At 37.0% G+C, this 15149-nt stretch overlaps 2 protein-coding genes across 2 annotated transcripts in view; one reads left to right on the plus strand and one right to left on the minus strand.

The window, feature by feature from the left end:
* Positions 1-345: 345 nt before the first annotated feature.
* On the minus strand, positions 346-7897 carry LOC124556432 (sterol carrier protein 2). Its single transcript, XM_047130387.1, has 9 exons — positions 7751-7897; positions 6859-6988; positions 4452-4645; positions 3445-3635; positions 3033-3270; positions 2540-2795; positions 2163-2307; positions 1803-2038; positions 346-1583 (listed from the first exon to the last, which is right to left on the minus strand). The coding sequence occupies exons 1-9, from the start codon at positions 7796-7798 to the stop codon at positions 1393-1395; spliced, it is 1629 nt and encodes a 542-aa protein (XP_046986343.1). The 5' UTR covers positions 7799-7897; the 3' UTR covers positions 346-1392.
* A 222-nt stretch (positions 7898-8119) lies between these two features.
* Positions 8120-15149, plus strand: part of LOC124556430 (nipped-B-like protein) — a 395074-nt gene continuing 388044 nt past the window's right edge. Inside the window, exon 1 of the mRNA XM_047130386.1 lies at positions 8120-8846. The gene's annotated coding sequence lies outside the window, so the exon portion shown is untranslated. The remainder of the gene's footprint in view (positions 8847-15149) is intronic.

Genomic DNA, 15149 nt, shown 5'->3' on the forward strand with positions numbered 1-15149 from the left:
ATGTAGATAAGAGTGTTTAATTTCAAATCAATCACCTAGCCAAATGTTCCAAACAGGACACTGCAGTTCTTAGTGCATAGAAATGAAACATAGGGGGGCAGATAAAACAGCAGAACAGTGTAGGTGATAATTGCACTATTGGTTTATACCACTGTGACTTGACTTTTCTGGAGGGCAGGCTTAGAAAACATTCCATTTAATTTATATATTGTGTCAATTTTAAGTTGACTGAACTACAATTAGATGAACAGAGAAATGTTAAGACACTTGTCAAAGCTTGGTAGGACATGGTGTTATATAACTGGTAAATGATAGGATGAGGCAAGCATTTGAGAAAAAGCGATCATCAATTTCTCCAACAGATATTTATTGTAAATTCAATATAAAAATACAAATTCAAGAATAATTTCACAAAATATTGTGTGACTTCATATTGCATCATTGTTTTTTATGCATATAATATTTCACAGAATAATATTTTGAGTGTATCAAACTATATTTTCAGAAGTCTGTTGGATAGGTAGCACTTGTAAATTTGTCATCATATGAAACAAAATTTGATCCCTTAGTCACTCTGACTTATCACATGTAGCAATGGAACAACAGTTGCTTTAGTAATTCCATTAACAATACATAGCACCAGTATCGAGGATCCAGGTTCGGTTGCAATATAATTTTCTTCATGACAGCACAAAGATATTATCGAATGACATATCTGAATCACCAACAACATAAAGGATACTGACTTTTCTATCAGAATGCCACCACAAGCCTGAAAATGTTACAGCAGTATGATGGCACATCAAGACAAAAAACATTTCTTCACCTTTTTCTTGTGTAATTTCAGTTAATTGTTGCAGTTTTGACCAATTAATTTACAACAAAAAATGTAGAAACTAGATTACAGATTCAGTTACAGAGCTTTGGGACGAGTTTATCAAATGGTGATAGTTCAGCAAATTACATTTGAGACTTTTTACATCAGTGATTTTCGTAACATTACATACCAAACTAATTTGAGGTGATAGTAGCTCTCCAATTCTGGAATCATTCTTTCATCTACTGAAACTTGATATACACAGCCATTGTATGATACAGATACAGCATTGCAAAATTGCACCCACATTTACCGGAAGATGAAAATCAATGCCCATGACTTTATATATTAATACCCTTTACAAGCCACAAAATACATACCATTTACCTTATGCACAATAACTTTATTTAAGCTGTACAATAATTAGTAAATGACAATGTCATTATGTTCCAATTAATTGACAATATATAAACGTCTCCACTGTAATCCACATGTTGACAGATCTCTGCAAACATTTACAGAAACCCCTGTTCACACCTGTCACTGGAATGATAATGTTATTAGATCTCTTCACTTTACAACTTTGACTTGAATTCTTCAATTCTATCTTTTGCTCGCCTCTGAAGTTCTGGAAGCTTCATTGCTAGTCCCATATTCCCCTGGATTTTAATCTTGCCTTGGAAGAATGCCTTCTGTGGATTCAAGTTTCCAGTGATCAAGTCCACAACATCACCATCATCAATAATGAAAGTGACATCTGGTTTGGCTGAAAAATATGAATGTTGTTACTCACATGCACATCAAAATGCATGTGCACGCGCATATCATTATGTTCCAATTAATTGACAATATATAAACGTCTCCACTGTAACCCACATGTTGACAGATCTCTGCAAACATTTACAGAAACCCCTGTATATATATATATATATATATATACACACACACACACACACACACACACACACACACACACAAAACTTACTTTTTCCATTGTATTCAACACTTCCTCTCCCAGTCTTTGCATTAATTATCCAATAACCTTCAGCACCTCCTGGGCCATTTGTAACCTTGAAAGCATATACTCCTCTAACTTTCTCAATGAGATTGTCCTTATCATCTTTCATTGCAGCTTCCATAGCTTGGAACAGAACATTTGCCTTGAAAGCTGCCGGGTCCGGGGCAGCAGCGACACGGTTTGCATATACTGGATATGATGGCCTGCAGTATTATAGAGTTCATGTCAGTTTGCGTTGATAGGTATACTTAGGCACACACAGATAAAATACTTGTATAAAAAACAAAATTATGCCTTAGAGACCCATGATAAAAGTTTCATAATCACCTTGGGAAACCATGCCTATAGAGGGCAACAACAACTGCTCCACCAAGCCCAATATTATGCTGCAATCCAAGCTTAGCACCTGCAACCTGTCTTCGACCAGCTTCACCCCGTAATTGCCAGCACAATTCAGCACACTGTGCTATACCTGAACGATAACCCGTCTTTAATACTCACACACTCCACTACTCACTAAAATTTTTGCTTCAACTAATTTCATCCATAGCACTTGTTCAACAAAATTGATACAAAAATTACAATTATGTACAGAACTACTTCTGAAAAATTAGTATCTTGTTATCAGAAGTACTTTAAATATGTGAAAGTTCAAAGAGTCACCAACCAGTGGCCCTTCCCCCTTCCACAGAAGTGATTATTACCTGTGGCTCCCAAAGGATGGCCTTTTGATATCAGACCACCACTGGGATTTACAACATACTTCCCACCATATGTATTTCCATTAGAATCTATCAGTTCACCAGCCTTCCCAGGAGCACATAATCCAAGAGCCTCATAGGTAATCAGCTCATTTGCAGAAAAACAATCGTGCAGTTCTACAACATCCACATCATCGGGCTTGTAGCCAGTGTTCTTAAACAGTCTATCAGCAGCTGTTTTTGTCATATCATAGCCAGCCTAGAAAGTTATAAGTTACTAGATACTTCAGTATAATGGGCTATTAATCGGCAAGTCAACAGTAGTTTTCCATTCAATAAAATAAATTAATTTACAAACTATGGAAACAAATTACTATCTGGGTTATTATTAAGACAAATTAATCTGGACAGTAATAAAAAATTTAAAAATCACATTCAGAAATATATGTTTTATAAAGCTATTTTCCACAAATCATTTAAAAAACTAAATACATACAATTTTCATGCAACTGTTGTCTTTGAACGTGGAAGGAAGATCAGTGACCATTTCTATTCCAACAATTTCAATAGCTTGGTTTTCCAGACGATGTGCATGTACAAATTCCTCTGACGCCAAAATGGCAGCCGCTGCGCCATCAGATGTAGGACAGCATTGCAGTTTAGTTAAAGGACCAAATATCTGTGGTGAACTCATTATTTGTTCAAGAGTATATTCATCCTGGAACTGGGAGTACCTATAAAACAGAATTCAAAAATGTGAACAATCCATAGGCCGAATAGGAAGGTGGAAAACTATGAATTCAAAGTTAAGTTTATGAAATGTCTCTTATGTCTTCCACACAAACTAATATTTATCTTAGCACCAACTCTGAAAACTTTGTGCTTTTGACAAAACAATTGGTACATACGGGTTATTTGTTGAATGTTTGTGGTTTTTGTAAGCAATCTTTGCTAAGTGTTCAGGTTTAGTGCCATATTTCTCCATATGTTCCTTCCCAGCATTTCCAAATATTTGTGCTGCAATTGGAGAGTTGCTTAGACCTGCGAGGTCAGCCATCAGTTCCACATGTTTATCCAGTGGGTTTGTTCTATCAAGATACTGAAACAGAGAGATATGAATCACCTTCTCTGCTAAGGAAATATTATTTCTTGATTTGTCAACAGAAAAATGGATTTTTTCAAAGTGGAGTCTTACTGATATTTTCAGGATCAGAGACTTCACACAATACACGCCAGAAATGTGAAATGAAAGTTCTATGATATTGCAATTTGCTTTGCAATTATAGTTACTTCAACAAAAACTGCATTAAATTTTTTGGGGGTGGGGTGTGGCGGAGGGGGCAAAAAAAAAAAAAAAAAAAAAAAAAAAAAAAAAAAAAAAAAAAAAAATCACACTCAAGAAAAAGGATTCTGAACATGGAAGCTCACTGCCGGTAGTATGGATGGGTAGAAGAATCAGCGTAACATTTACATGAAATGATGTAAGTGAATTTTGGGTAAGTCTATCAGGATGACTACAGAAGAACACACACACACACACACACACACACACACACACACAGCAGTAGTGTTTCCACACGTTACTTTACGCGATTTTAATGGCGCTATGAGAGAGAAATAAAGTAAGGGACATATGTAATATTTAGGGGCTGGGATAGTGAGCCGATGGAGGGGGAGAGAGGGGGGGGGGGGGCGGCGCAGTACCGAGCTCAGATTCATCTGATGGGTAGCATGAACTATCATTTTTACTGAAATCCAAGTATGTATCAGAAATGTAAGTTTCTGAAACTTGCATTTGTCAGCCACATTTTTCTTTCACCTGTCACTTTGTTTTGAACTTTAATTTGCCACAGTTTAATAACTTTAGAAGATACTTTTAAAAGAAGAAAAGTGCAACAGGAAACAGTGTACATACCTTTGCACTAAGTGATCCACGTTCCATTTTTTCAAATCCTAGTGCCAAAACACACTGGTTATTTCCAGATTCGACAAGCTGTTTTGCCATTAATAGTGCTGTTGAACCTGTAGCACAGTTATTGTTCACATTGTATACAGGCATTCCTGTCATGCCAACTTCATATAGTGCTCTCTGTCCACATGTAGAATCACCTAAACAGAAATATAGACCTTTGATATTTCAACTCTAGTCACACATTTTTTCAAAAGCATGACAATCAAGCCAACCCAAATATACAAACTTAACAGTGACGGGCAGTAATTTTTTTTTTTCCATTTGAAACCACTGAATCCATAAGACTAACTGCAGTCTTGGTCTGGTTATTTTCTTAATACAAATGCATATTTTGCACTATATTCACTAGTGATACTGTACATGGCACATTCACCTACAGTTACAATTTGAAGGTGGCTGTTTTGTACAAGTAAAACCAAGTGGTCATGTTTTAAATGTCTAACGTAAACTGCAGTCTAACCAGGAAAATTTTTTTTGCATAATTTCTTTTTAATTCAAATGAGCATAAGAATAGTAATGCACATTACTAAATAACTTAAGTATATTAATGGTCAACACTGATCAGGGCTTTTAATAAAGACAAGCATTTGTACTACCTGTCTTCATGACTTCAGACCTCAGCCATTTCCTGTCACAGGCTTCAGACATGTTACAGCGCAATGAAAACTATTTTCAGAAGAGTATGCATTAATTTGGTGAGCCTCCATTCATTTGCTTTGCCACCAAAAATTTTTAGGGTACAATTTTCCCACAAACTGTCTGTGATTTGCATTGGGGAAACAGTTTAGAGGAAGAGAATTCCAATAGTTCGTCAGCAAAGCCTATAAAATGATTAATTGCTGGTATTTTGTACAGCATTGTTACAGTTAAACTTGTCCGCAATGCATAAAAAGCCCCCTACACTGATATCAGGCTATTTGTCAAAGAGCGGGAGATAAATTATAATCAAATGAACCATTAACAAGAGATACGAGATAATATCCACTCCCAATGGAAAATGCAAAAGGATTACAATCCACATAATGCATCTAGCCAATGAGGTGCTGGAAGCTGAATAAGAGACACTTTTTCTGTAGAACTGCCCATTTGAAGAAATGTTATTAACTACTACTACTAGTTAATAACTCTTCCTTGAGAATACGCCACCAATTACTATAAAAACAGTTCAATTCATATTCATGTATTCAGCATAAAGTTTACTGATATGATAAATTAACAGGTATTAAAATACATACCTTGGCTACATAGTGAACTTCAATTAAATATAAATGGAAAAAGAGGACACCAAAGAGGAACTTTCATTTAAGGAAATATCCAGAAAGAAAGAGGAAATGTGTTCAAGAAACCAGACTATGAACACTAACTGTGACTGAGATATTAATGTCAAAGCATTATAGACTGGTAATGAACAAAACATTATTTTGCTAATTTTTTTTCAAATACACCATCTATTACTGCCATTTCAGCCTTGTGACCATTTTCAAGAAAACTGATACAGCACAATTTTGTTCTTCACACTTAACAAAATTTAAAAAATACAACTTTGACATGTTTTCACATTCATATGATGAACAACAAACTAGGCATAACTGCAATAGTAGATTTTATAAAGAAAATCATAAGGAACAATAATGTCATTCGAACATTTTTATATAACAACCTCAGCCCAAAATTTATTTTCTCAGTGCTAATAATGCAGCATTACCATAATCAAGAACTCGTGAATGTGTGAATTAGCAGGTGTTCATTAGGATAACATTTTCACAGAACATCAAGTGGGTAGCTTTCATGTCAAAATGCAAGTGCTCTATTTATTTTACACAAATAAAGTTTTTCTTCCTTCTGATATCACAGAACACTAGGGTCTAGTGCAGCAGGGGATACAACCCGTCGGCTTTGGGCAAGGACGTCACAAGCCGCCAGAGAGCAGTTTCCCATTTTCGCTTTTGCTGTTATGTTTCAGTTTCGTTTCTTTACTGATTGCTTAATAAAGTGGATCTGTTTATTCTATCTCGTGAGATTTTTTTTTAAAAAGCCAAAAAACACTTATCAGCCACTGACGGGAGCTACAACACTAAGAAGAATCGCTTCTCGATTGGCCACTTGTGACGTCATTGTCCAAAGCCGACGGGTTGTATCCCCTGCTGCACTAGTCCCGAACACTATTGCAAACACAAGCCATCCAACACAATACAATTTCCTAACTAGTCTGTGTGTCAGCAGTTCAGTTTCACCTATCCACTAAAGCATTCAGTGCATTTACGTCAGTGGAAAAATAAAGGATCATATTAAATTACTGGTTGTATAACTACAAACGAGTACAGACAAGATTACGTAAGAACATACATACCATACACATATCCAACACAAGCTTGATCAATATGATCAATACGAAGGCGTGCATCTGATAGTGCCTTTGTAACTGCCTCTTTAACCATTTGAGGATAGTCGAAGTCATCTCTCCTACCTGGCTTTTCAAACTGAAATGAGTGCAAGGAATTTAATTAGATACATCATTTCAAATGACCTGATAGAAATCATGTATATAGGCCTATTTCCTAACTTCATATGGATACACACACTTTGTAAACGGCTGCAACAATAACTTTCGGATATTTGAAATCAGGTTTGAAACTTCTAGAAGTAAATAAACTTTAATTGCTAATACCCAACAGACAGCTGTCAAACAACAGAAAGTTAACATTTTCTCGAACTGTTGAGGGCATGCCCACAACCAGAAAAGCTCCATAATTTTAGGAAAATTTAACAATAACTACTTTCAACAATACGAAAGGAAGAAAACTTTCCTTTTACAGCACGTCAGTAGCATTTCAGAGATATTACTGCTGTAATCAACAGTCGATTCGTTTTAGGCAAGTTAGCCACTGAAATAATGCCACCGGTTTCATACGTACAGTACTTCAAAAGGGACAACGCAGTACAATTAGTACTTGCATAGTATGCAAGTCACTGTGGGGTCAAAGGTAGTCTAAGCCATTACCATTCCTCATCACACTTCATAACACGAATTTTACCTATTATACAAATCATGCACAACTTTTATTTCTGCATACTTCTTGCAACGATTATGCACTGTGTGTCATAAAAATCCTTTGAAGACGAAGAGCTTTACTACACTAGGCATCTATATCGCAATGAAAACTACTAATAATTTTCCAGTTTAAAGTACTTAACCGTGCGGAAAAAAATTATTGATAATGACTGGCATCTCTGTTACTTACCTTCGTCATTCCAACACCAACTACAAATACTCTCTTATTTGGACTCATTTTTCGAAAATTATAATGCCACTGCTCACAACACAGAACTTCCAGCTACACTACACTGTGGCAACTCAGCAAATGAATATATACCAGAGATAATAAATGACCCTTAGACTTTGACCAGTATTCATTCGCCAATCAAAAAAACAAAGAGATAATTGTGTGAAAAATAAATTTGTCACATAAGTATGTTCTCTTGAAAATTATGTTATAATTTTTGCGTCAATAAACTGGAAGGATAATGTAACATAGCTGCTAAATTCGCGCACTAGCTTCTGCGGCGCATGTGGGCGCCAGTATGGCAACTTCAAGTAAATTCAGTGATGTTTGGCGCGTCGCGCAGCTGTGTGTGGGGAGAAAATGTATGTTAGCGTTTCTTGAAATTGCTGTTGAAGTGTGTATTATCGATATTTTAAGTAACAGATAATTTTAGTGCTTCGACTTACTTCGGAATATTTGCAAGAATAATTAAATACGGAGTAGGTGACTGTTAGCTGACTCTCACGGAAATACAGCCAACCAAGGAAAAAAATAGGGAACGTTTTATGAATGAAAAATTAAGTGTGTTTTTACCCATATAGTGAAGCGATTGATAACGGTAGTCTTACTTCTTATATTTTCGTGTTTACTGTTTACAAATATTTAAATTTCTCGTTTTGCCCGGGTTCTTCCTAGCCCTTGTGTGCTCTTGTAGACATGGCCACTCTGGTGGTCGAAGGAGGAATTAACGGTTGTGTGTGAGACCAAGAATTAATTTTCGGTGTGAAAAGTGTGACTTACTTGTATGTGTAGTGAAACGTTAATAAGAGAAGTGTTTCGTCCTGTCTTGTAACGGAATAGTGATTTTTTTTTGTAAACATACGACTAAAAAAAAGAAGTGTTACGCAGTGTTAAGGAAAAACGATGGATGGCGCTGGGGTACCTCAAGTCCAAAATGGGAGTCATTGACATAATGGCTGTGCAGTTTACTTACAAATGTAAAGGAATCTTCCAATGCAAGGAATTCAATATTGTGCGTACATCACATCGAATTATCAATATTTTTACTTTAAGGGTAAGTTCGTTTTCATGAATGTCTCTGTCTATAAGGTGCGAAGCGCTAGACGTTATGGCTAGAGTATCAACAAACATAAGTTGAAAACATCTAACATTGTCACGATTATTTCACTAGTAGTAACTACGAAGTTTGTAATGTCACCTTTTAATTCTGCTGCGAAGTGTGCAAAATAAACAGAAATTATTTCTATCCGCCATATTCACAGAAAGTGTGTTGCAATTATCGTAACATTATCTTGGTTTAAGATGCTCGAAAATATACGAAAGTTGAAGTATACGTTGTTAATATTTTGCGTGAATAGCGCTGACTTGTTTTTTACACACAAAAGTAACCAAAGGGTTTCATGTTTGGTTTCAAATGTGCTATGTATTGCTGTAAACATACATGAATTGAAATAATTATGATAGTTCTCAAGCACTTTGATGTTTAATAAAAGTCTAAACGATTGGTTGGTCACTGAAATTCGACGTTTTTTTATCATCAAATTTCTAAATTGGCTTTCTAAAATTGGCCAACATATTTTTCATACAGTGTCTCTTGTTATTGGCTGTTCAGGCACACATTATTTAGGATTAAAATGTATAGACCCATTCTACATAGAAATATGTAATACAATGTGATTCGAATATTATTTCGAATTTGGGTTACAGATTTTTGTTTTTTTTTTTTTTGTTTTAGATATCCGATAACGTTTCGTTCACTATACTTTCTGGATGTAGTATTGGGGGACAGAGCTCTTGGTGCTTAAAAGTCAGGTTATTGTAGCTGAATACAATGCTTTGTTTCCAGTTCGGTCCAATTATCATATCGGTTAATGGACATACGTACGTATCAAAGCTGGGCGGCATAGGGTGTAACTAATATTTTTTATCATAACGGTTATTAATTTCGACCTAGGTGGTGTAGTCATTTTTTAAACTATACATAATTTAAAACCGCGTCAGGTTGCAGGAAGTAATAGTACTCAGCTCATCACGGTGTTAATATCAGTTTCTATTTTGCTGTAGAGACAGGGCACGACTTCTTGAACGTGAAAACAATCAGCTGTGTGTAACAGTTTATTATTATGTATCTGCATCGGCATGCCCTGGCCAAAAGCAGAATCAACATCGTGTCGAACAGCTCACCAGTGCCGTAGTGTCCCGTTATCTCTTTGCTATTAAATCTTCGTCACACCTACAGAAGTAACAGGATTGGACTCATATGCACAAATACTAATATACTTCCGTCTAGCGCAATAACTTAAGGATTTTTTATAAAGTTTGTTAATATATGCAAATAAGGCTTGAAACATTTACTGGGCAAGCCCATGCATATAAATTAGATGAACCAGCTTGAAATATCATGGTGGCAAGTTGGTTTTGACGTTCCTCCCCATCTTATTTAATTGGAAGTTCCTTGCCTGTGTGTCAGTATATGTAATATCTTTTTCGAATTACACTCTTCTCTCTCGGGAGCTGATGAAATATTGTACAGTTAATAACTTATTGTTACAGTGAGTCAGCACCTGTGGTTATCATTGCTTGGTATTAACATTTGATTGAAGAATACTACAGCGTAGTAGCTGCGAGTGTTTGTTTTTTACTTTTTCTTTTGAAAAATAAGATATATTTACAGGATCTACATTCATAAAAGCCGTTGCTTTTACTCTGCTAGTCTGTGCTGTTTTGTAGGCTGAAAGTTAGAAGCTAATTACTGTTGTCTGCTCGTATCTGAAAATCTTTACGTCTGACCCCGATAGTTTCTTCCTTAAATTTCATTTGACGTGTATCATATTACACAGTAAAATGTGTTCTTATTTAAAACAGAGAGATACATATTGTCACTCTGTGTGTCTAATGAACGAAATGGTGAAAACCAAAATTAGGAAAATTTGTGTGGTATTCTTTTCATTTTATAAAAAATTGCAAATAGTGCCAGTTAACGGAAGCAAAAAAGGAAAGAAACCTGTAAAGCCACTGTACTGACTTGTGTACACTCACAATTACTGCTCGGAAACTGGTGAAGCTCGACCATTTTCAAATAATGCTAATGTACTAGTTTTGAACTGTTGTTTGAAAAACGTAATCGTTGATAGATCTAAACAAATATTCTGGGATAAATCTGTAAAGAGTGTAAAATCAGGGAAACAATCTCTTCAATGTGAAAATATCGCTTCAATTTCAGATATTGAGTTGAATTTGAAGACTTAAGATCACAAATTTGGTTACGTAGTTATTTATGAAGAACGTAGTAAACGGCTAATAATGAATTTAATTTGTCGCTAATATTTTTTGTCCCCATAAATGAAAATACTTATCGATGTGCAACTTTCCTCTTGTACAGCATATACTCGTTTGTAGTTGCGAACAGCTGCGGGTGTTTAAAGAGACATCTGGTGGCTGGCTGCGCGTGGAGAAGCGGGAGTTTCGGTTTCAGCCGAGGTCGATCGATAATGAGCAACACCGAATGTTAAACTAGATGTATAGATATGAATCGTTTCTTTCGCTGTCGTTAATTTTAATTTGTGTCGCTTAAATGTGAGGAATCTGAAATTCATGGTCGTATGAGTACATACCCAGCCGGCGGAATGTTTACGCCTTTGTTGTACAGACAGACAGTACCAATCTGTAGAAATACACAATACAATGTTTACGCCTTTGTTGTACAGGCAGACAGTGCCAATCTGGAGAAATACACAATACAGTCATAAAAACTGCCATAAGCAGCCAGTACAACTTCTCTCATTAGTATTTTTTAAAAAAAAGACCTGAAGCTAGTTTGAGGACGAATTAAGGCCTATAAAGTTGAATAGAGACGAGGGACAATAAGTGTCCAAAATTAGGAACTGTGCACTCGATAAATGGCTCTTTTTCTAAAGAAGGGTGACCATACATTATTGATGTGAAAGACGATAAGCAAACCCCGTGACAATTTAGCCCAAATAATGTACTGGGCTGTGATGTGTACCTTTTAGTCAAATGACATACTCGTGTCGTTTAGTCAAAATTTTCTGGTACCAATATAAACATAGGTTCAAGTAACTGTGAGATCAAGAATTACTATATATATCAGAAAAGCATAAGTATGTGTATAATATTTTGTTCATTTAGTGGCTCTCGGGACGCCACCTCAGTTGTAGAACGTCAATTATGACGATAGGAATGTGAGGACGACACAACACCCAGTCCCTGAGCGGAAAATCTCCGAGTCGGTCGCAAATCGAACATGGGCCCCTTCGGGTAGTAATCTGCCGCGCTGCTACCTAGGCGGATAATATGTGGATAACAACAATGAAGAGTCACCAAATGCTATAAGGAGATTAAAGCAGTTCGGTGTGTATGACCAAAAAGCGTGAGGAACATTGTATAGATTCTATAGGACTAAGTGGCAGTAGTTATTGTTTTCTGGACGAGAATTATTATTTCTAATGTCTATAATGGATTGCAATAGTGGCTGTCATGGTTCAGTTCCTCTACAATCTATCTGGCTACAGTTCAGCAATTTCAGAAAAGACAAGTGTTACTGGACCTACTAGAAAAATAGTCTCAGCCATCGTCGTTTATTCAGTGTAAGTGAAAATAATTACTGATCCGTATGTTTCTGCACTAGATCATACTAAATACTTTAGTCTCATGCTAACATACTTACATTTGAAGATTCGTCAACTATCTTTCAAATTCGGTGCTGAATTATCTGCATTGTTTGAGTTGGTTAAAACATTTTACTAGCTACCTAAACTTTTAATTGGAACTTCCTCGCTCTTACTAGAACAAAAGATACAGGAGTAAATTGTTAAAATAAATCTGCAGTAATTATCGAAGCAGAGAGTAACTATTGTATCTGTAGGTGATGTGCTTAAACTTTAAATGGGATGAACTGCGATAATTCATCCATTGGCAACCTGAAACTTGCGAGGGGCGAAGTGATTAAGCCATTAAACTCACTTTCAGGAGGAACGAACAGCCCGGCATTCAACGTGTAGGTGTTCATAAATCGTTTAATGAATGCCATTGGAAAGGACACGGCCGATATCCCTCCCTATCCTGCGTCTTACCTCCTTGTTCTGTGTGATGAATGCGTCCTCGATTAGATGTTACACCCTAATCTTGAACAATATGATACATATTTGTAAAACGTAAATTATGTAACTGGTAAAACTTGTATATATAACTAACAAAACCGATTTTTATTATTGTTGCTGTATATGTAAGGAATGGCGAGAAGGAGACTAAACACACCCATGAATGGCAATGGGGAAAGCAGTTATTCAGGAAAGGGGCCAGAAACATTCACGAGGTGGTACAGTATTAAGAAACATGATGGCTGCGGTACGGATTTCAGTCAAGAGTGAGCTCTCGTGGTGGTGTCCATTTACTTTCGAATGGTTTAGAACTTTAGATGGTTCTTCACAACGGACGGTCCTTTCGTGGTCACTTCGAAGGCAAGCTGCGCTCAGTTACTGCTGACTTGTGCTACCGACGTTAGCCATGTGTAGCAACACACTACTTTGAAGGCGTAGACGAGACCTATAAATATGCAGTGTATATCTATTTAATACGAAGTATGTCAGTTTGAGCAGGCGATAAAACTGAACAGATCTAATTACCTGAAATGAAAGTGAGGAACCTGTTTGTGATTACATCTCCCCCCTTTAAAGTGCTCCAGCATGTAGATCTATGCTTCTTGTGTGTTAACATCACTCCTCACGCTGGACGTACAGGGATTGAACAAAAATATGGAAACACAGTGAGAAATGCATGCCTGAATATAAATGCAGATGCTAGACAACCGTGCAGATTGTGCCATTGCATTTGACCACGAAAGGCACCTGCGCAATGTCTTCAACACATTGCAGGTGTCGGTCGTGGTCAGAACATTGTTCTGTGTAGCTGTGAGTGCATTATGACTGAGCTAAGAGACTTAGAATGTGGGCAAATTGATTGTGCGCGTATGGTTGGCACTACCGTAACCAAGTTATACGTGTTTGGTGTTTCAAGAGGAACCATATCGAAGATTATTCCGCATGCAGAGAGAGCTGAACATCCAACATTCGCTTAGTCACAACGGGGACGAAAGTGTGTGTTGAGTGATGGTGACACACTGCCATTGAAGAGCACTGTGACGAACATTAAAGGACACAGCCGCAAAGTCACTGCAGAACTGAATGTCGCACTCGCGAACTCTGTAAACGCCAAAACAACACGAACGGAGCTCCATAATCAGAGAAATGCAGGTTGAGTTGGAATTCTAAAACCGTTCATCAGTAATGCAAATGCCCGTGGTGCCGAAAGCGTAAAACCATGACTGTGGAACAATGGAAGAAATTCGTTTGGTCGGATGAATCATGTTGCACACTTTCCCAACTTCTGGCCGAGTTTGTGTCTCAAGAGTGAAACATGGCGGTGGTACGGTGATGATTTGGTCAGCCGTATCGTGACATTTCATGTTCCTGCATGGTAACTCTGCATTATAAACTGCTGAAGATTATGTGACCATTTTGGCTGATCAGATCCATTCCAAGGTACATGTTTGTTCCCCAGTGGGGATACAGTGTTCAAAGACGATAGGCTCCTGTTCACACAGCTCGTATCGTGCAGGACTCGATTTATGAGCACGAGGATGAATTGTAGTTTGTCTCCAGGCGACCAGTCACCGGATTACAAAATTATGGCGCCTTTGTGGTCAACTTCGGAGAGAAGAATGCGTGACCGCTATCCACTACCATCATCGTTACATGAACTTGCCACTACTTTGCAGAACGAATGCTGTTAGATTCGTTTGGAAAACGTACAGGAAAACTGGAAGCTATTTTAAATGCCAGTGATTTTCCTACAACGTTCTAGACGTGGCGATGTGTTTTGGCGTTTCCATATTTTCGTCCACCTCGTCTCCGTATGTAGTCAATCATAGCTATAGAGTCGGTGAAATTATTTTTAGAAAACTTTGCATCAGCGTAGAAAGTGGACTCTTTAGGCCAGAAAATCTCAACAAATATGTAAGATTAGTGTGTTGCATCACTCCTGACGACAGTAACCACTGAACAGACTTCATTCATGCGTGGGATCTTGGAATCCGTCCCTCTAACTTCGTTTTTAGCTGTTTCTGTAATAAAGCTTTGAGGTGAGACAAAAAGACGAGGTGCACAGCTCGATTGTCGAGTTTTTACGCATGTTGCAAGGCAAATATTCGTTGAAACCAATTTAGCAACCCTGACCCTCCCCCTGTTTAATTACTCGTTTAATTTAGTAAATAATGATTTTTAGTGTCTTGATTAGATGAGTGTGTACTATGTTGTAAAATCGGATGAGTTTGTACATT

Source organism: Schistocerca americana, chromosome X, assembly GCF_021461395.2.
Source record: "Schistocerca americana isolate TAMUIC-IGC-003095 chromosome X, iqSchAmer2.1, whole genome shotgun sequence".
NCBI lineage: Eukaryota > Metazoa > Arthropoda > Insecta > Orthoptera > Acrididae > Schistocerca > Schistocerca americana.